This window comes from Natator depressus, chromosome 9 (assembly GCF_965152275.1).
Source record: "Natator depressus isolate rNatDep1 chromosome 9, rNatDep2.hap1, whole genome shotgun sequence".
NCBI lineage: Eukaryota > Metazoa > Chordata > Testudines > Cheloniidae > Natator > Natator depressus.
Genome location: NC_134242.1, coordinates 44,139,201 through 44,161,021, shown reverse-complemented (window position 1 = coordinate 44,161,021; position 21,821 = coordinate 44,139,201). Strand labels below are relative to the sequence as shown.

General features: G+C 42.3%; 1 protein-coding gene across 1 annotated transcript in view; it reads right to left on the bottom strand.

Annotated features, from left to right (window-relative positions):
* Window positions 1–622: 622 nt before the first annotated feature.
* Window positions 623–21,821, bottom strand: part of MAP6D1 (MAP6 domain containing 1) — a 33,016-nt gene continuing 11,817 nt past the window's right edge. Inside the window, exons 2-3 of the mRNA XM_074962999.1 lie at window positions 9,978–10,095; window positions 623–4,476 (exon numbers count right to left, since the gene is read on the bottom strand). Coding sequence (XP_074819100.1) covers window positions 4,399–4,476; window positions 9,978–10,095 — 196 coding nt within the window. The 3' untranslated portion in view covers window positions 623–4,398. The remainder of the gene's footprint in view (window positions 4,477–9,977; window positions 10,096–21,821) is intronic.

Here is a 21,821-nt window from a genome sequence, read left to right as displayed (position 1 = left end):
CACTAAGGTGTAAAGGTTGCATAGTTAAAATAAGTCAAGAAATCCAGAAGTGACGTTTCCTACTGCATGTGAACTTGGCCTCGCTGTACATACGTGGTATTTTTAGAGCTTGTTAGCCGATGGCCAGGGATGTTTGGTGAGGTGCCAGCTATGCCCGTTTATACCATCCGTGACTTTAACCGCTAGGACGCACTGTCCCTTCGCGGCGGGCAGCCCGGGCTAGGCTGACGGATGCCCCAAGGTCCTAACCACCCGTGACTTTAACTGCTAGAGCTCAGAGCTCCTTCGCAGCGGGCAGTCAACACTGACTGACAGGTGCCCCCAATGGCAGCACTAAGAGCCTCTCCACACCCGTGACTTTAACTGCTAGAGCTCAGAGCTCCTTCGCAGCGGGCAGTCAGGATTGACTGACAGGTGCCCCAAGAGTTTGCCCCGTGGAGGCGGCACAACTCAACGCTAGGCTCTTAGTACTCTCACCTAATGGCCAGGCTTTATAGCCAAAATGGCTGAGGTTCTTTAATTGTGTTGGCTGCTTTACAGTAAACCAGAGAAACAAGTCAGGCTTATGCATAAATGGTTACCAAAATTTATTAAACTAGATTCTAATCATGTGGTTACAAAATTGCTAGTGCCTACTTATTTAAGTGTAGAGATGTTACACACACAAACAAGTTACAAAACTGAAGCTACAATCCCAAAGAAAGAAAACAAAGTATAGAGCTCTATTTCAAAATATGTGTACACTAAAGATAGGAGATCAGGTGTGGGTGCTTCTTACCCTCCTTGCATCTCTCGATTCCAGCGGTGCCAAGCCAGGATCGGTCACTCAATTCCGCGGAAAGACGAATAAGGGACAAGGCTTAGGGACCCTCTTAGCTGCAGAAGCCTTGGGAGGCTGTCACTTATCTGACCAGCAGATAGATAGTGAGAAGCACTCAAAAATCATGGTGCTGTAGGTCCCCTACTTATACCTCTGTACTCCTTTATTCTCTTTCTCCTTTCTTATGCCAAATTGGGGCTGGTCTGTCTGGGCGACGCCAGCTCTCGCAAGAGTAGTTCACACTTGCAAGGGAGAGAAACAATAAGTTTCGACTACCAGACATTCCTTTTATTAGGGTAAATATTTTCCCACCTAGGATGTTGGTGTGTGTGCATCATGCTATTTAGTAGGGGCTAAGAGCCATGTCTGTCACAGCGCCTCTGCCTGCTGTGAGCCTAATCGTTGTATATGTTCCCAGAGGCACATTGTAGCAGCACACCTGTGCTTTTCACAGCTTCAAAGGCTGTGCTGGAATTTATGTTAAGTGCCCTGTTTTGGCTTCCGCAATGCTGGTCTGAGGGGGGGGGGCTGGCTGTCTGGCTACAGAGCTGTGTTAAATATCTGCAATAAACTAGTATCCATGGCCAATGTAGCCAGATTAACAGACATTAGGGGAACTTAACTTCTGCATCTTCTGACTTTGAACTCTGCATCTGCAACATTTGCATTAACAAAGCTAATTTTCAAGGTAATCAACACTGGCAAAAAAAAAATTAAACTTATTACTATTCTCATAGTGTTCGAACTGCTGAGAATTCCTGGTGCTCATTCGCCAGTAAATATTGTGAGGTATAAAACATCTAAAGCAACTGAATTACATGGGAACATGTTACCTGAATATAATTGAACTTGAGTCTGAACTAACCAGGGTGGTTTTTTATAAAAACACATTTACAATCATCTGATCAAATGTTAGCTCAATGCAGTTACTAAAAGGGCAGAGAATTAAGTCTGAATATTGCTTACTAGAAATTATAACTTTTGTCCTTAGTGCTACTTCAGTGACATTGCTCTTGGGTGACTTGTAAAGTGGTGATTTTTTCCCACTGCCCATATAAGTTGTGATGGCTTTTTTTCTTTTCCCCTTGAGGATTTCTGAGGGGTTCTGCTGATGTGCAGAATTTTTTTTAATCTTTCCCAGTCTGATAGACTGCGGCATTCCAAGACAATGATAACATCGACTGAGTGATTCCACTTCTCTCCACCCGTCTAATGCTCAGCATCGTTGTTCTAGGCAGGCTGCTCAGTTCTATTATTTTGGACTTCCTTCTTTGTTTTGAGTGATTTAGGAGACAGTCTGTCTTCTGGATCAGTGTGTGTCTAAGTACACATCTACACAAAAATAGTTACAGATCTTTTTGTCGAAGGTCGATGTGCAATGCTATGTTTTACATCTAAATTAAGATTAGAAAAAGAACCAGTAGCCAAAATACATTTTATTAAATTAACTTTCAGTCCATTTGATAAAATAAAAGCTTCATGTATTACCAGTTTGTTTACAACTGTTTTGTAGAAATATAGTAAATTAAGAAAAGAAAGTGAGTAGGCAGTATGTGTTGGGGTTTTTTTGCTAATAGTAAAATCCAAGAGTGAAATTAACTGAACTGTTAAAAACTTTATAAACAGATTAATCAAGCAGACTATACATTTTTTTCCTTAGAAACATTTAACATGCAAAACATTTAGTGCAGTTTGAATATTTCAGTCAGTTTCCAGAAAAAATTATGATTCCCCCCTGCCCCAAAACGAGATAGATACATTTTTTTTCTGCAAGTACTGATGTTAAATACTGCAGATTCATCTGGCAATAAGTCCCAACATAAAATCTGAAGAGTGCAAGAAATTTCATCCCCCATCCCAAAGAAACTGACATTAATGGGCATATTATCTTTACTCACGGTTGAGTCTTAGTGGCTCAGTCGTACCAGCTTTAATGGAAGCGGCTCCATTAAATCCCTATATAATGCAATGTACGTTCTAGATACATTTCAAATATAGTCCACCAGCCTCCAGCTCAAGAGTCGTTCTTATGGAGATGATTGGCAATGTGACTGTGTTTGTATAGTCCAAAGGATCATTAAACCAGCTTTTGACTTGAGCTGGGAAAATGTTGAGAGAAAATTTCTGTAACTTCCCATTTTATCAAAGTCAGTTTCGTTACAGATGAATGAATAACTGATTACTGGTCAAGTCTGAGGGTAACGTTTCCTTTCATTCTAATAGACAAATTTCTAACACACAAACTATAACTTTTTTCTATATGACATTTTTGAAAGAAAATTAGGAAAAATGTTAAATTAGAAATAGATTAACTATATTGCATAAACCCTTTAGATAAAAACTCTAAGCTTATCACAATCTAGATGAACGAGCGCTAGGAAAGGGTTATTAAAACAGAATGAGTAAAAGTTAATTCCACATCAGTTATCTTTTTAAAAAAAGGTAATCTTTAGAATAATTAAATTTAAAATGGTCCATTTTTAAAAATGAAGGTGTGAATTACATTCTGCTTTTTTTTTAAATAGAGTATCCATGTAACATTCATCTCTGGTTATTTTTAGCACTAGCATTACCAATATACAGGCAATAATTCAGTAATTTCAAGGCAATATATTTTCCATCTTGCATAAGCAAATAGTTAGTATTTAATAAAAGTTTAAGCATATCCCTTTATTAAAGAATCTTCAGATTCCATTATGCAAAATCCATGTACACTATATACATATACCTTAAGCATGACCATTACAAATTACATCTATAAACATTTTAGATTCTGGCCCATACAATCCACAGTAGTTATCTGAGCTGACCTAATGAGTTTGCTGTCAGACAAGAGCCAAGTTGAGGCATTGTTTATCAGGACTTTCTTGATTCTCTCTCATGCTATTGTTTGTTCTTTAGAAATTCAAACTACACCTAAGGTGGCTTTCCAACTTTGAAATATTCAGCTTTCAGCCACGAAGCCCTAGTGACTTTTTGTCTGATTTTTTTTTTCAGCGTATTATCATGCCAAAAAACTTCTAAAACACCACTGAAATCCATGCCAGCCACGGCAGTTATACTGTTTGGTGTAGTATTTCCATGTATGTGTGAGATGCTTGTTTGTTTATTTCAAACTTAAAAAAAATAAAAACAAGTTCAAAAGTCAGCTTGGATCATTCACCATCTCTTTCGCTGACCTACTATAGACGGGTCTGTTAAATAGCACTGGTTTTGGTTTTAGTTATAATTTCCATTTGTGATTTTTTCCCCCCACAAATGCAGCTAAGTGTAGGGGCATTGTCTGCAATGCTGTCTTTGCTGCCCAAAGTCAATCTCCTAATGTGATACCAGCTGGCATAGTAATGAGCCTGTTTCTACAAAAACTAGGTCATCCCTTGCAGTCTGTTTTGCCAGTTCCAAATCAAATGCTTCGCGATTTGTGTATTCACAGATATTATGTATATATCATTACTCACTGTAGCTGCTTTTGATAATATTGTTTCTTTGATCTTAACACCCTGCATGAAAGTTGCATAGCAGGACATTTTTACAAACAACCCACATTTAAGCTGCCTGGACGTGAACCGGATCCAAGTTCACACGTTGAGGATACGAGAGGGAGCCTGGAAAACCGCAGAAGGGTTGCGGGAAAACTTGGTCTTCGCTTCTGGAATCTAAAAGGGGACATAATATGCATTAGCACCACTTCTGGGTACAGTAATCATGTTGGTTCTTGGCCCAAATGTGTCTGGTCTCCTCTCCACTGTAAAATAAAACATGCTGGAGGACTGTGTCATACAATAGTCCCCTGACACAGGTTGGTCTGGAACTGTAGATGAGACTGAACCATTTTTATAGCACAGTTCCAGGTCACTGTAAAAAAACTGGTTCAATCAGATCCACACTGCAAGACCGGAACAGTTTGGATGGGCTGCTTCATTGTAACTGGGTCCTTCAACACAGTTAAAGGTTATGGTGCAGGTAGGACTTGAGGCTCTGTCTACAATAGCAAGACAAGCATGTTTGAGTGATTCTTGCTGGCAGGTTGCTAATGGCTTCCTAGCCAATGTGCACAGAGTGAACTGCTGACTCTTTCACAAATCTTCGCTAACATTTGTTTCACACAAACATAAAGGCAAATACATCATTGGCCTAGTGATTGGTTAAAGTCAGAGACTGGAGGAGAGGTCTGCATGGTGCAAAGTCGGAATCGCTTGGAGGACACCAACAAGAGACCTCCCTTTAAAAATGTCTGAGCTCAGTGCTTTATGAAATAGCAAGTGTACTGCAGTCTGGGCACACACATGCAGCATTCAGGAAGGAAAGTTAACTATACTGAATATTCTCCATGCTTGATTGTGATACCTTACCTCTGGTAACACTGTATGCTCTTCAAACAGGGACTGTGAGAGAGATGGCAGAGATGACTCCAGAGCAAAATTCCTATTGACTTCAATGGAGCCAGAATTTCACCCTAAGTGTAGTAGCACTGTGGTGAACAGATGGTACCTACTGATGCAGGATAGCTGAAGAGCCTGTCTCTTAACATAATAAGAGACTAACTGAATTTAAATGGAATTGTCTTTACTTGTGTCTCCTGCCCAGGATTCAGAAGGTAGCTGGCCTCAAACATAACTATGTAAGTTTTGTTTGGTCTTAATTACTCTAACAGTGCTGCTGGAGGAGTGAGGAAGAGGAGCGAGGAAAAGGAGCATAAGAACAGGACATGGGAAAAAAGGAAATTAGCTATTGATCTGTTTTTTTCGCATTCCTCTGGGGATGAGTCTTAAATGCTGGTGAAGAGAATAATATCACAAACAAAGCCACTGTGGAGATCAAAGCTGGAAAACCCAAGCTAAATCCTACGTACAGGTTATTGTAAAACCATTTGTGGAACTCACTGCTAGTGGATATTGTGAAGGTCAAAAGTATAACTGGGGTCAAAAAGGAGCTAGACAAGTTCATGGAGGATAGGTCCATCAATGATTTAGTTGGGGTTGGTCCTGCTTTGAACAGGGGGTTGGACTAGATGACCTTCTGAGATCTCTTCCAACCCTAATCTGCTATGATTCTATGACTGTTAGCCAAGATGGTCAGGGACGCAACCCTATTCTCTGGGTGTCCCTAAGCCTCTGACTGCCAGAAGCTGGGACTGGATGATGGGATGAATCACTTGATAATTGCCCTGTTCTGTTCATTCTTTCTGAAGCATCTGGTACCAGCCACTGGACTAGATGTACCCATTGGTCTGACCCAGTATGGCTATTCTTATGTTAACTGAATCACACATGTGTAGCAAAGCCAGGGCTTGGGCAAAAGGAAAAGCCTGAATAGTTTTTAAAGGTCTTCTATGGTCGAGTAAACACGAGTGACTTCAAAATGTATCTTCACTCTGTATGATCTAGCTGTTTCCAAGCATCATCTTCATGCCAAGCTATTGCTTTCCTCACAATAATGCTGTTTGCTTTGCTGGGTATGACAGAAAAGCCTCTGTACTCTGCTGTTCTGGGAGACAGGGCCATTACTGGCTCAGTCTGGAGAGCTTCAATATTTTGTGTCCTTGGTGGTTTCTCTCTATGCATATGCGTTTCAGATTTTATCTTTTCCTCAGATCAATAACTGAAGTTATTGATGCCGACTTCCCCTCTACCCGGAGGGTGCTCACCCCCCCACACCCTCACTTCTTCCCTTCCTCTAAGCCCCCACCCCATCCCACCTCTTCCCATCCCCGCTCCACCCTCGACCCCGTCCCCGCTCCACCCCTTTACGATCCCATCCCTGAGCGCGCCCCAGCCCCTCTCCTTCCAGTGCCTCCTGCAAACCATGGAACAGCTGATTGCAGTGGGCAGGAGGAGTTGATCAGCGGGGCTGCTGGAGGCGAGAGGTGCTGGGGAAGAGGGGAGTTGGCTGCCGGTGGGTACTAAGCACCTGCTATTTTTTTTCCCGTGGTCGGCGCCTATGACTGGAGTAAGTGCTGTTTTGGGTCTGTAACTGGTCTCTCCCACGGCATCCATAGGTCACGTGGAAGCACTGGAAGATTTTTTTGTTTCACTGCAACATTTTGGTCAGCTTTGTGCTGTGTTTGAGTATTAAAACCTATGCTTGCAAGCAGGGAGATTCTAGCAGGTCTTTTCCCCCCTTTACAATCCTGCTGTTGCTGTCCGTCTCTTTCCTCTTTTTTCAGCAGGCCCAGAATGCTCCAGTTCAGCAACTTATGACCCTTTATCTTTGCATTCCATAAGAATGTCAACTCTTGTAATAATCTCTGGTGGGGATCACACAAACTGTGGCCAAAGTTTAATATTCAAACACACTGTGAGTTTTAACTCTGGTCTATGGAAGACTCAAACAAGGCAAATTACTCTGATCCTCATATGGAGAGTTCTTTGTGGACTTCACATCCACTTGTTTTCTCTCTTCTTTAATCTCTTGGAGTCCTACTGCTGATACCACATCCCAGACATTGCTTCTCCGCTCCAACAAGAGTTTGGCTGTATTGAAACACTTTGTACTTCACTGAGAACAGGACTGAAGCTGACACAACTTTATTTGACATTTTAGACTGAGATATTTTCAAGCTGCCTATGGGATTTGGATGCTCAACTTCCCATTAAATGTTTTGGGAGTTAATAAATTGTTTCAGCTTCAATCCAGTTCTCAGCAAAGCACCAGAATCAGGATATGGAATCAGCTAATTAGTGGGAACTGGAAGTCCAAATCCTCCAGGTGGCTTTGAAAAACTTAGCCTTAATATTGTGCACCATTCTCTTCTCCTCCCTTGCTATGGAAAATCAACAGTCTCTGGCGCTCAGCTGTAATGCTTTCTTCTTTGCCCCTCAATCATTGATAGCACAGCCCCTTGTGACGACAGTGCTTCCTGTGGTACCATCTGCCTGCTATTCTGACAGATTCTGTAGGCCAGGCTCCTTGTACACTAATGTCCAATTGACCTAAATTCTGCTGAAATGCCTGTTCATTCTGCAGTACCCCAGTGCAACAGACTGGCGATTCAGTGGCATCTTTAAGTAAGTTTTTAAAGGGCTAGAGGCTGCTCTTGAATTAAATATGAAAATGAATAATGCAAGCAGAACCTTGTCCCTTGTGTGGCCTTGATATTACATTCAATTTTATGCTGTTCCTACATTTGTCATTTTCAATGTGCTACAGAATTTTGTACTGCAAACATATAACTGCACTGCAGGGGTTGTCTGAGGCAGGCTGGAAGTTTAGGCCGCTGGAAAAGGGGAAGGCAGTTTATGATTACAGGATACACATTAGCTGTATGTTCGTTAAAATCATTCACAGTGAAATGGTTAAGTGTTGATATTTAACTTGCCCCCATTTGATTTCTAAATTAACATCCCCTGGAGATGAATGGGACAGTCACCACCAGGGAGACCCCACTGCAGCTATTTAATTGGGTTCACAGTTGGAAGGCTTTCTTTGCAATGATCAGGGCTAGAAATGTATGTATTTATTGACTTTTAATCAAAGCTGGAGAGCAATTCTGTGGCCAGGGCTGGATTCTGCAATGTTGCACAATCCATTTCTTCACCTAGCTTCCCAAGTAACCCTTCCTCAAATGGTGGAAAGGTAGAGAGAGCCGTACAGAGATCTGCTTGTGTCCACTTTGTGTTTAAGTTGATCAGATGCCACCGTGCCAGTGGACTCGGCAGAAGAGCAGAAAGAGATGCAAGCCCTGCAGCACTGCTTCTTGGCACCCCTACCACCTCTGCCAGATTTAGATTTCTCTACATGATGTTGCTGTATGGCCAGTGTCTCAAGTTTATGGCCGATGCTGGTTGTATTCGAATGCAACAGCAATGCATCAAATATGGATCTGGGCCTCCTACAGAAATAAAATACAGAGCAGATTTTTGAAGTTTGAAATTTTTTTCCAAGCTCCTTGGCTTTTAATTCTAGTTCTAGTTGTTGGGGCTTCTCTCAGCTCAAGGCTTGGGGGAGGGGGACCTTTTTGGTGAACAGGAAAAAAGTAACTTCGTCTTCTGCCATCTGTGAGATGAGAGGGACTCCAGCCTTAAAATGCATCGTTTTAATGAGTCTACATCACTGGTCCTTCCCATTTTGCTGCACCACAGAAACCAGGGGAAACCTTCCTATACCCCTCGGAGCAAATGGGAGAGAGGGAGGTTGACAGAGTGGGTTTGCCTTGCAGCAGTGTTGAGGCTGTCTTGCCTGTTAGACCATGTCCATCTACTGTTCAAGGTCGATGGTGCAGCTTGTGGCCAGCTTTGGGGTTGGGCTCTAAGTACTGTAGCATTGCAGAAGGCTGCAGAGTGGGGTATTGCTCACATGTAATCTGTTCTCAGTTGGCGGGATGCTGTTTGCTTTACACATTTAAGGAGAGACTTAGGGAAACTCCTGAACAGAGAGAATGTTTGCTTGTAGGTTTTTCAGCATCCCTTGCAATTGCTTTGTAGGCAAGGAAGTGTAAGCTTGTTATATAGTATAGTACAGTGTCTTATAAAGAGGATGAAAAAGCTCAGGGAATCCTAACATTTCTAGGATCCCAGCTTCTCTGTATCTCACTCCCTGCTTAGAACAGGTATCTTGATATTACTGGAGACTGAAGTCTCTTTCTCTGTCCATAGATGCTCAGTTCTATTTTTTATTTATTTATTTTTTTGGTGGTGGCCCCAGTGTCCACAGTCACTCTCATGCATACCTACAAACATAGGTTTGTGCACACAATGCAGTATTAATGTTAGGGTTGAGATTTTAAATGCACAGATCAGGAAATTCAAAGTTAGATGTGCTTCACAGCAACCCCTAACATCAACAGATAACATCAACGTTAGCATAATTTGACTACACTGCACATGTACAGATGGTATTAAATTGATTGTATACAGTAACACAATACTACGGACCAAGAAGATGTCTGAGTCAAGATTACTGTGGGAACCATAATTTTGAACTTCCTGACTCCTATGTAGTTTAAAATCTTGTCCTTAGCATTGAATTAACAGTTATGAAGACTCCCTGCCAGGTCTCTCCGAAAACAAGAGGTGACTACTGTGCAATGAGGGAAGAGCATTTGCTCAAGTCATGGCTTGGTTTCTAACCACAATACATTGGTAATATGTAAGGGGTATGGAATTTTCTTTAGGTTCTCTTCAAAAGGCCTCCAGGGTTTGTAAAAAAGTATAATTACCTTAAAATCTGCCCTGTAGCTAGTCTCTTGCACAAAATGATCTTCTGGAATAATGAAGCCTTGCTTTGTCTTTATGGGCTTCGACGGTTTGGCTCCGGTCCATGGACGATACTCCTGCCTGAAACGAGTTGGTAAAAACAGAAAGACCCAGAATACAGAATTAGTGCAGTGTACAGACAGCAGGCACCTCTGCTCAATGTGAGAGCAAATAAATACAAAAGGCAAGTTTGGGAACTGCTTGCTTATAATTAGGGTGACCAGACGTCCCAATATTAGGGGCTTGTCTTATATAAGACTCCCCTCTGTCCTGATTTTTCACACTTGCTGTCTGGTCACCCTACTTATAATTTCCAACACAGTTAAATCAAACCAGTCTGCTAAGTCCACTTTTACTCCAACACCTAATAAAAGTAGACTCCCGAGCCAGCTCTGCACGCTGTATTCCTTAAAAAGCTGATGCTCAATGAAGGGTATAGAACAGCCTAGATGGACTAGGTCTGACTGCACTACTTTCATCCTGTACCTACTTGCTGGAGCTTTCATTCTCCCTTTTAGAGCCGCTTGCTGATTTCCCCCTGGAAAAAGTTGTTTTTCCTACTTCGAGCATCTTGATTCTACACCTCAGCCCCATAGCGTTTCACTTGCTTTCAGTGAATGATTTTCTTAATGTTTCTTTATCTGGTTTTACCCGTCTTGGATGCAGTCACATCTGCCAGCGTGCAGTGTTCTACCTATTCATGTGTCAAAGCTGCATCTCCTCTTTGCCTCATTATGGATTATCTGATGCTTCAGCTGTTATTTTCATGTGGCTAAGAGGTTGGAAAGCTTGGCTCATTAAGACTGAAGGAGAGGAAGGAAAAGTTTGTGTGAGCATGGAGTATGGCTGTGTTTGATAAGATGGGTGCAGCGGCTGCCATACCTCGCTTGCAGTGTTCAACCGTGTTCAAAAGTGGCTATTACAGTGTCTGGCTTATCCAGTAATTTGGCCCTCCACCATGGTCCTCTGCACCTTTGTCACAGGGTTAACTAGTGCTCTCAATTAGGCCATTATGGAGGCTGCAGAAGTAGCCAAGTGTGTCTGCTTGTTTGGAATAGGATTAAGGGAGTCTGCTGTGTGTCTTCTGCTGTAATAATGGGAGATAGCTAGCCAGCCCCAATTGTGTGTCTAAGTGTGGAAGTGGCAGATAAAGGTTTATAGGTGATTGGAACACTACATAACAATGAATGGTGATGGGAAAAGGTACAAAAACGGAGACAGACTGAATTAGCCCAAACGAAAAGGGCTACCGATATAACTCATGGACTATGCTGAGATTGTGCCTGGTAAACAAAGGAGTGGGAAACTGGAAATCAGTGGACCAAAAATTGGTGGGTCAGAAATTAAGCCTGATTAGTCCATCCTCACATTATTTTATTCACCATTCTGCTCATCACCTCTGGTCTTGTGTGTCCTGTGTATCCTGATCAATACATCACCAAAGTTTGGCATGGATTTTCTAGTGGTTTTTACCATGATATTAAGCAGGCCAAGATGTCTGTACTCAAAACTCTGAGCCTTGCTGAACTATTTAAAGTTGTACAGTGACACGGTCATGGACTCTCTGGGCCCATTTATTCTATCAAAATCAATTCAACAGTCTTAAGCAAAAACTACGCTAACTGCTACTGCGGCAAAGGCTACAGTTCAGAGTCTTAAGCCGTGTCTGGACTTGGAGAATAGATTGTTTTTTACCAGGGTTTGATCACAACCAACTCTTTTTTTCAACATGACTTCCCTGTTGATATTAGTTAGGAAGTGCTGTTTAAAATACTGATAGTTAAAATGCATTGCTAAAGCTTTGTCTAGACTGGGATTTAAAGGTGTGTTTTTTTTAAAATGTGTAGACTTATCTTGCTCAGCTAAGATGTGATTAAAATATACACTGCCTGGTCTACACTAGACTTTTAAATCTAGATACAGCCTTAAAACACTGCATGTTTTCCTAGTCTCAGCATGCTATAAAGCTTTAGGGTCCAGGATACTTCAGTGCTTTGCTATCCTATGTTTCACTGCTTGGCGGATATTCAGATGAGGTGACTGCAATGAGTTCTTAAGTCTGTTCAGGACCAGTGGTGGGTCTCGTTCGATAGAGGATCCTGAGGTATACAACTCCGTCCCAGGGAAGGCATACCTAGGTCTGTGGAATACAAGCTTAAGAAATCTCTGTTTCCAAACCCGTGCTTGAGTGTCCACACTGTCTTGTAAACTTAAGCTTCCAATTGCTGGACCCATGTCTCACAGCCATGCTAATGCATCCATGCTGCACTACACAGACCTTCTGACTTGCGGTGGGCTTGAACTGCCCACAGACTGCAAAGTGACAGGGCTTGGACCCAAGTCACAGTGGGACTCAAGCTCTGACCAACCCTCCTAGTAAGGTCCTAGGACCTGGGTCCTAAGTGCATGCTGACCTGAGTCAGACTGATGTAGTGACACTAAAGGAGGTTTTGGAATTAACTGAGAAACTTAACAGTAACAAGTCACTGGGACAGATGGCATTCACCCAAGAGTTCTGAAAGAACTCAAATGTGAAATTGCGCAACTATTAACTATGGTTTGTAACCTGTCCTTTAAATCAGCTACTGTACCCAATGACTGGAAGATAGCTAATGTAACGCCAATATTTAAGAAGGGCTCTAGAGCTGATCCTGGCAATTACAGACCGGTAAGTCTAACGTCAGTACCTGGCAAATTAGTTGAAACAATAGTAAAGAATAAAATTATCAGACACATAGAACATAAATTGTTGTGCAAAAGTCAACATGGTTTCTGTAAAGGGAAATCATGTCTTACTAATCTATTAGAGTTCTTTGACGGAGTCAACAAACACGTGGACAAAGGGGATCCAGTGGACACAGTGTACTTAGATTTCCAGAAAGCCTTTGATAAGGTCCCTCACCAAAGGCTCTTACATAAATTAAGTTGTCATGGGATAAGAGGGAAGATCCTGTCATGGATTGAGAACTGGTTAAAAGACTGGGAACAAAGGATAGGAATAAATGGTAAATTTTCAGAATGGAGAGGGGTAACTAGTGGTGTTCCCCAAGGGTCAGTCCTAGGACCAATGCTTTTCAACTTATTCATAAATGATCTGGAGAAAGGGGTAAACAGTGGGGTGGCAAAGTTTGCAGACGATACTAAACTGCTCAAGATAGTTAAGACCAAAGCAGACTGTGAAGAACTTGAAAAAGATCTCACAAAACTAAGTGACTGGGCAACAATTTAATGTAGATAAATGTAAAGTAATGCACATTGGAAAAAATAACCCCAACTATACATACAATATGATGGGAGCTAATTTAGCTACAATTAATCAGAAGAAAGATCTTGGAGTCATCGTGGATAGTTCTCTGAAGATGTCCACGCAGTGTGCAGTGGCAGTCAAAAAAGCAAACGGGATGTTAGGAATCATTAAAAAAGGGATAGAGAATAAGATGGAGAATATCTTATTGACCTTATATAAATCCATGGTATGCCCACATCTTGAATACTGCGTACAGATGTGGCCCCTCATCTCAAAAAAGATATACTGGCATTAGAAAAGGTTCAGAAAAGGGCAACTAAAATGATTAGGGGTTTGGAACGGGGCCCATATGAGAAGAGATTAAAGAGGCTAGGACTTTTCAGCTTGGAAAAGAGGAGGCTATGATAGAGGTATATAAAATCATGAGTGGTGTGGAGAAAGTGAATAAGGAAAAGTTATTTACTTGTTCCCATAATATAAGAACTAGGGGCCACCAAATGAAATTAATGGGTAGCAGGTTTAAAACAAATAAAAGGAAGTTCTTCACTCAGTGCACAGTCAACCTGTGGAACTCCTTGCCTGAGGAGGTTGTGAAGGCTAGGACTATAACAGGGTTTAAAAAAGAACTGGATAAATTCATGGAGGTTAAGTCCATTAATGGCTATTAGCCAGGATGGGTAAGGAATGGTGTCCCTAGCCTCTGTTTGTCAGAGGGTGGAGATGGATGGCAGGAGAGAGTTCACTAGATCATTACCTGTTAGGTTCACTCCCTCTGGGGCACCTGGCATTGGTTACTGTCAGTAGACAGGATACTGGGCTGGGGATGGACCTTTGGTCTAACCCAGTAATGGCCATTCTTATGTTCTTATGATTTGTGTGTGGACGGAACTGGGGCTTGGGCTCAAACCTGAGTCAGAGCCCGAGTTTAGTGTGCACTGCATATATCATCTATTTCCACTGGTCTGGTCTTGATGACTGGATTTTGGGCTTTTGCCTTGTTTTAGCACCTATTACCCACTCCACCCCTTTTCCGCAGCCTTAGCACCAGTTATCTAACGGGATTGCCCTGGTGGCAGATATTTCAATGATATCTGGCTGTGTGTTTGGGCTGGGCTGTTCTCCTGTTGGACTGTTGTTGGTCTGTATTTGGTGCTTAGTTACCTCTGGAGAGGTCCCCTATAGAAGGCTTAATATGTACCGTAAACAAATGCTATTAGCCAAGAACAACCACAACAAAACAGAACTTTCACTCGGGAATCTCTGTGAATGGCTAGCTGAATTCAAGCTCTATACAGCTTTGCAGCCAGAGGGGAGGACATAGGACATACTGGGCAAAGTACCAACAGGATCTTACTTAACCATTAATTATGTCACAGTAGTTTCCAAGTACTTGAACCCGTTGTCTCACATAAGGCTGACTTGCCTTAAGGATACAGATTGCATTGATCCTTAACCTATCTATCCTAATGATGGCCCTATGCCATTACACCATGGAAGAGAAAAGGGGCTCAGTGTATTTCCAGCTTTGAATAAGTATCTGAGACTCCTCTTTCCAGGATTGCGTTTGTCTCATTACTTTATAATAAATCATCTGCTGATGTGGCGTCTCTGAAGAAATATGGCTTTGGATTGTGGTATCCTCAGTTTGGCTGGAAACCAAATAACTTGCCGCTCAGTCTGTGCACCTGAGCCAAAGTCTGAGGAGCAAAAAATTTGATGGTGTCTGGGCAACATTCTGTCTTCATCAAATCAGAAAGGTGAGCAAAAGCACAAAAACTATCCCATGCCTGGCGCTTTCCTATTGCTCAGACACTTATCGACTCCAGAGGGGTTTTCCTCTGTATTTAGAACCAGGATTTTCAGACTATGTCCTTTGCTCACATTGATAGGAAGGGTCTTCATGAGACCTGGGTGAATCACTCTTACAGGTCCAACTGGCTTTAAGATGACCCAGTCCCAAACAGTGGTTGATCCAAAAATTCCCTCCCTCCCTCCCACCCTGGCTGCCTTTTAAAGTAAATTCTGTCTGACTTTCAGCTTCCAGGACACACATTTGTTACTAGGTGTGCAGCCTAGGGATAAACATGATGAGAAACAAACGTTAGTGTGCTAGCAATTACTGTCCTGTCAGTCAATGCAGGTTAAAACACAACTAAACATTCACTCCGATTCGAAGAACTAAGAGACTAAGTACAAATATTGTTTCTATCTTTTTCTCAGTTTATTTACTTTGTGCAATTGATAAAGCTATGTGTGTGGGGGTTTTTCTGTGGTTGTACTTATGGGTTTTTCCCAGAGGAACAGGAAGAAGAAATACATTTTTTAAAATAGGCAAATGTGGATGTAAAAAGACACCAATTAGCAGGGGGCTTTGGGTGATCAGGTGTAGTACCTTTGTAATTTATTTTTTGCATCAGGTTAGATTTCAAGATGGCAGTGTCCTGTTTGAAACCAAGTTGAGTGCAGTGCTCTAACAGCACACCTAGTGACAGGCCCAGCTGCATGAAATGCATGTGATCAGTCTGTTTCAGTGACTGGAAATGTTCCCTACAGCAGTGGTTCCAAAACTGGGGTTCGCGAAATGTTACAGGGGGTTCTCGGGAAGAAATTCCCTAATGGCCGACAGAGCTGTCCCTAGGGACCCTGGGCAGCACGGGGCCAGCAGCCCGGAGCCCCTGGACTGCCAAGAGCTAAGCAGATCAAAGCAAGCATGTCTATCACACTGAGGAGATTTAAACTTCAAGACTCCTTATAAGAAATGGAAAGGAAGGTGGATATTTTTTTCTGTTTTTAAAATTAAACAGGCAGCTAGTGTTGTTTTTAAAATTATTATGAAGAACAAGTTTAAGCTTTGTTGAAATGTGCGTTGTTTGCCTGGACTGCTCAAGACCTGAATGCTTGTGTAGGAGGAACTCTTTGAGTTGGCTTCTTAAATACCTTCATGCTGTTTCACATCTGATACTCCTTGATGAAACATAGGAGCCTTGTCTTCTAACAGGCTAATTCAAAGTGATACAAGCTACGAAAGTGAGATCTTGGAAGAATGTTGCCGTTTTCATAATGTAATAATACTGTAATGATAAATAATAATTAATAAATATTGTGTAATAAGCATGTCATAAAAACAAATTTTATATTTCCAAGATCACTCCTTTTATAATTTATACTCAGGTAAAGGAGAAAATCCCTGGAAATATTAATTTTTAGGAGGGGATTTGTGAGACTTGACATTTTAGTGAAAGGGGTTCACAGGTTGTTAAGGTTTGGGAATCACTGCGCTACAGTATATAAAAATTAAAAATGCTTAAAAATAAACATGGATATTATCCATCAAAAATAAAACTCAAATTCTGCCAACCCTATTCTTGTCTGATGGGTACATCTAATTATCTGGGCTATCGTGGTAGAACTACCTGATCTAGCATGAATGACTGCAAATCCAGACCAGTGTTTCCTCAAGCAAAGTTTGATTGACATACTCAAGAGAGCAGAAATCTACTGGCTAAGCCACTGCAATGTGACAGTTGACATACACTCTCTGCAGCCTCTAGTCTGTTAGGTTTTTTTCCCTCTAAGTTAAACTGAAAACACTGACATGCTGGTGATCTCTTGTGATCCGTAAGGATATTAACAGTCATGTTCATTACAGTAGTGCCTGGGACCCATCTCAGGTCCCAACCCTAATGTGCTAGGCACTGCACCATCACAGACTTGCAGACAGTCCCTACTCCAAGAGTTAACAGTCAAAATAGACAAACCACACAAAGGGTAGGGGAATGGGCAATGGTGAGCTGGAGCCGGTTCGCACAACTGGTTGTTAAAATTAGAAGCCGGTTTAGAACCGGTTGTTAAGGGTTGGGCAAACTCCGGCCTGCCTGAGCTCCCGGCTGGGGAGGCTCCCTTTGAGAATCCCTTTTTACTGGCACTCCAGGTCTTTGGCAGCACTTCAGTGGCGGGTCCCTCCGAAGACCCGGAGCGAGTGAAGGACCTGCTGCTGAAGTGCCGCCGAAGACTCGGAGCAACTGAAGGAACCGGTTTTTCAGATTTTGGCAGTTCATCACTGGGAATGGGTATAATATACAGTGCATGCTCAGCTCCCAGGAAGCAGCCTGCCTCCTCGATGACTAGAATTAGAGCTGGTTGGAAAAAAGGGAGGACATTTTGCAAACACTTTTTGAAACACCCTCCCCTTTCCTTTTTTAAATGCCTTTGAAATTTTTTGACCTGCTTTAGTTAGGCTCTACAAGGAGGGTTGCCATTAAACGTTTACTTGGCCATCTGCATTTGAAAGGAGGTAGTGAGAGCAGTCCCTGTATTGTGTGTGCTCTCGAGGTGGGCTGATTGTGTTGTCACTTCACTCTTCTGTGTTTAACCCATCAGCGTACACCCAGAATCCCTGACAGTAGGCCATGCAAACAAGCCATTCAAATACCAAAATAATGGTTGCACTATCTAATTTTGCTGGGTGCGGTATTCTGCACAAAGTGCAGCTCATCACCCATAGACTCTGAAATGTATTTTCCAGTACAGTGTCAACCTTTCTGGGGCTACCAGCCAGACCTGCAAAGTAAACACCTGTGACAGCCATAATGGGGGAAGCAGGGAGCACTGTCAGAGACAGTAACTTAGGAACAGATCCTCATTTAGGTGCCCAACTTCCATTGATTTCAATGGGAATTAGGTACCTAAATACCCCTGAGGATCTGGGCCTTAGAATTGAAGCAGCTTTAACATCAGTAGTTTTACTCTCTGCTGTTTTGGAGTAAGGGTGAGGTATTCAGAGCTATATAAATAGAAATGACCCAAAGCCATATTTGTAGGAATTGCTAAAAACTTGCATTTAGGGCTAGAAAACTGGCTCTTGAGTTGATGGAAGGATTTAAAATAATTGGATTTACCTGTAAAATGTAACAGCCTCCCTGCTGTTCCTTGACAGCTGAATTGCTGTCAGAAAGTGAAATTAAGGGTTGCTCCACAGAGGAGTTTCAGGAGACCAGCCTGGAGTTTTTCCAAATGGTTATCCAACAGGAGTTCTAGACAGCTTATAGATCTGTCACAATTATCCCTCTCTTCATCCTTTAACGTGGGAAGGGAATCTGTAAGACTCACCTAGTACTGTCATGATGTGTTAGGACATGAGTTGCCTGTGGAGGGAAGCCCTGAATGCACTTTGAAGGGGTGAAAGGCCCTCTATGGACTGAGGCCTACATCTAGGGAGGAAACCTCAAATAGGATCCTTCTGTTCTGGGAGAGACGAACCCTGCTCTGGTGATTGAAAGGGCACTAAGATGGGCTAGTGGAGAGGGAGCTAGAGTATATAATGTAAATAGAAACTGTTGTAGTTACATAAGGCTTGGTGTGAATTCCAATTTTAAGCCTGAAAAGAAATGTTTCAATGAACTGGTTAGTAGGTACCACTGCCACCTACTGGATAGAACAAGCACAGCTTGAGTCATAGGACACTATAGTGCTAACACCTAGTAGACCTCCTAAAGCCCATGTGAGAAGGGTGGCTGCTTTTGGAAAAAGGGATTTGAGTTCTTCCCCTATTACCGGTTCTTCCCGTCATGAAGTTCTGATGGGGCAGGGGGGTATATAGCACAGCGGTGAGTGAAATCATCTCTGCATTGGTGTTTCAATATTTGGCTTAGATTAGGCCCTCTTATTTATCTGGTCCAAACCCTTCCATATCCAATAGAACAGCATATGCTGTCAGACTGGCCTTATGCTGCATCTTTTCCAGTGAAAAAGCAAGATTGGCCATTAATGCTGCTAGGAAGCAGGCTGGCTGTAGCCCACAAAAGTGGGATTATTAGTAGCTAGTTTCACTGTGTCCTGGGCAGTTTTGGAAGTCAGCTGTCACCAAGGCTAAATTGTCACCTTTCTCACCTGGCAAATCCCATTTCACTTAACCTGGCCTGCTGGCACAAGGAGTAGCAGGACTCAGCCAGGGCATAATTCTAATAGGGATTTGGAGCTGTGTCACACTGGAAATTCAGTGCTGTGTGTTGCGAGTCAGAATGATTTGAGAACCGAGTAAGGAAGAGATGACCGTTATGAAGCCAAATGAAAACTCAATAACCCCCACACTTAGGGATTTCCTAGGATGAGAACCTGCCAACTTCTATACAAGCCGCATAGCTCATTATCCCTTCTTGTCTTTGTGAGCAGTATATTCAGTGGCCATGCAATGGAATTTTTAACACTACCTGACACAGCAAAGTCACCCTGGGAAGTGGCTGCATACCAGTGTACTTTTAGTAAACAGTCTGCAAGATTTCACCATATGCTTTTGAAATAATAAACAGGCTTTATCTGTGAGATACATAGGAAGGTTCTACCATTTGCTCAAAATGTAGGGCATCATGGAATTTCTTTATCAGGTATAATAATCCACTGAAATACTGTGTTAGATATTTATAATTACACATCTGCTTTTAGACAGTGCCAATGTCTGTATTTTAATGCTCTCTACTGTACGTACTGCCTGAAGGTTTACAAACTGATGTTGTGAAAACTATATGAAAAGTCTATTTTTGTTTTCACTCTTTTTGGGAGCAGAGCATTTTTAATATTACTGCTGGTTAAAAAAAAAGTAAATACAAAACGTTGAAATATTTTATGCATGGATTCTATTATTGTAATGTTGGGGTTGTCTCTTTTTTAACTTTGCTTTTCTTTAGCATCTGAAGCATAGATTTGACACATTACATTCCTATCACACTATTCACAGTTTACATTTGTTTTCAGTAGTATGCCAGGTACACTGTTCTTGTTTCACTGGTTTCTTGGCATGAATAATTTACCAGTGTCATTCACAAATGTCGCATTAAAATTAGCATTGCTCAACTAAAAAATAAAAAAGATCACACCAGATGGGAGAATGTGACACTCAAAGTTACAATATGTCTGTTCTCTTCTGCATAGGATCTTACACTGCTTCATCGATGTAATATCTGAACACCTTCCAGTAGAGCATTAAGTGACATGATTAACACCTGCAACCTGTGGTTCATTCTCTCATCTTCTCCCCAGAGGAAGAATTGTGTAGGCGTTTGTTTTTTAAATGTATACACTGGTCTGTGTTTATATAGCAACAGCAGGTTAAAGAAGTGCGCCTTGCACTTGGAGTGGAAGATGGCGAGGTCTGTGATGGTCCTTCATTTGTGGTGAGGGAAGTTCATTCCACAGTTTCAGACTGGTCCCCGAGAGAGCTCCATCTTCTGCTCAGATGAATTTTGCCCTTATGGTCAAAATAGGAAATTCCATCCTGCCTGAGCAGCACAGGTGCAACCATGGTCTTCACCCTGGAGCTCAGGCAGTCTTTTTGATATGCTGGCTTCAGGCCATTGAGCATCTTGAAGATAAGGACCGAGATCTTCCGCTCTGTGGGAAGCCAGTATAGAGAGCAGAGGATGGGACTGATGTGCTGGCAGTAGCCTGTGTTGCTTAGGAGACGTGCTGCAACATTCTGTACTAGTTAGCATTTCCTAAAGGCTGATGGTTTCACTCCAGATACACTGCATTGCTACAGTACAGACAGGAGGTGGACAAAGGCATGTATAACTGAGGTCAGGTTGTTGTCTGTCAGGACTGGACGCGGTCTCCTAGCCCATTGGTGATGATAGAAAGTGTTACTCCTTGATGCTGCTGGAATCCAGGACCACTCCTAAACTATGGACTTGCTAACATGGCCTCCTATCAAGGCTAATTCAAATACATGTAAAATTCTAAGGGACTTGCCAAAATCTCTATTAATTACATACACAAAACCTATGTTAAAAGAACATTATTAAGATTGCAAAGTTGAACACTCAAAAGTTTGAGTGGGATTGTATGACAAAGTTGCTTGTGGGGGTGGGGCTCAGCAGCCTAGGGCTCATTTCTGGTTTGTCTTATGTTCCTAAAAGCTCATGCTTCAGGGTTTTAGCTGGCCGTCTGCCCAGGTCAGAAAGGGATGTCCCTCCCACCACACGCTATATATCCAGGAAGTGGTTTTTAAATCTTCCTCTGAAGCATCAGGCTGGAGATGGGACATTGGGCGGAGAGAGCCAGTACTCTGAAGTGGTACCAAGCATTCGCTCTCTCAGGTGTTTGGCTGGCTCTTGCTCACATAGTCAGGGTCTAACTGATCGTCCTATGTGGGCTTGACCAGGAATATTTCCCTAGGTCAGATTGGCAGTGATCTTAGGGGTTTTTTTTGCCACCTTCTGCAACATGGAGTGCAGGTCATTTGCCAGGATTATCTAGCTATAACTCACTTAATCACTTCCCTGCCTTTGTGGGGGGGCTCAGGCACTGATGCACCTCGGTCCCTCCTGTTCTCTCCCTAGGGCACATAGTAGTCTAGTCTCCTGTGGGCCGTAACATTTCAGTCTAATTTTGGCTGTTGGGTTTAATGTGCAGCTGCTGGGTGTGGGTTACCTGTGATATACAGGAGGTCGGGTAGTCAACAGGCAGACCGTGGGCCAAATCTGGACCACCAGGTGCTTTTGAATGGACCCCAAAATCTTTTTACTTATTATTATTTTTTATTATTTTTCTCTGGAGTCTGGACCTT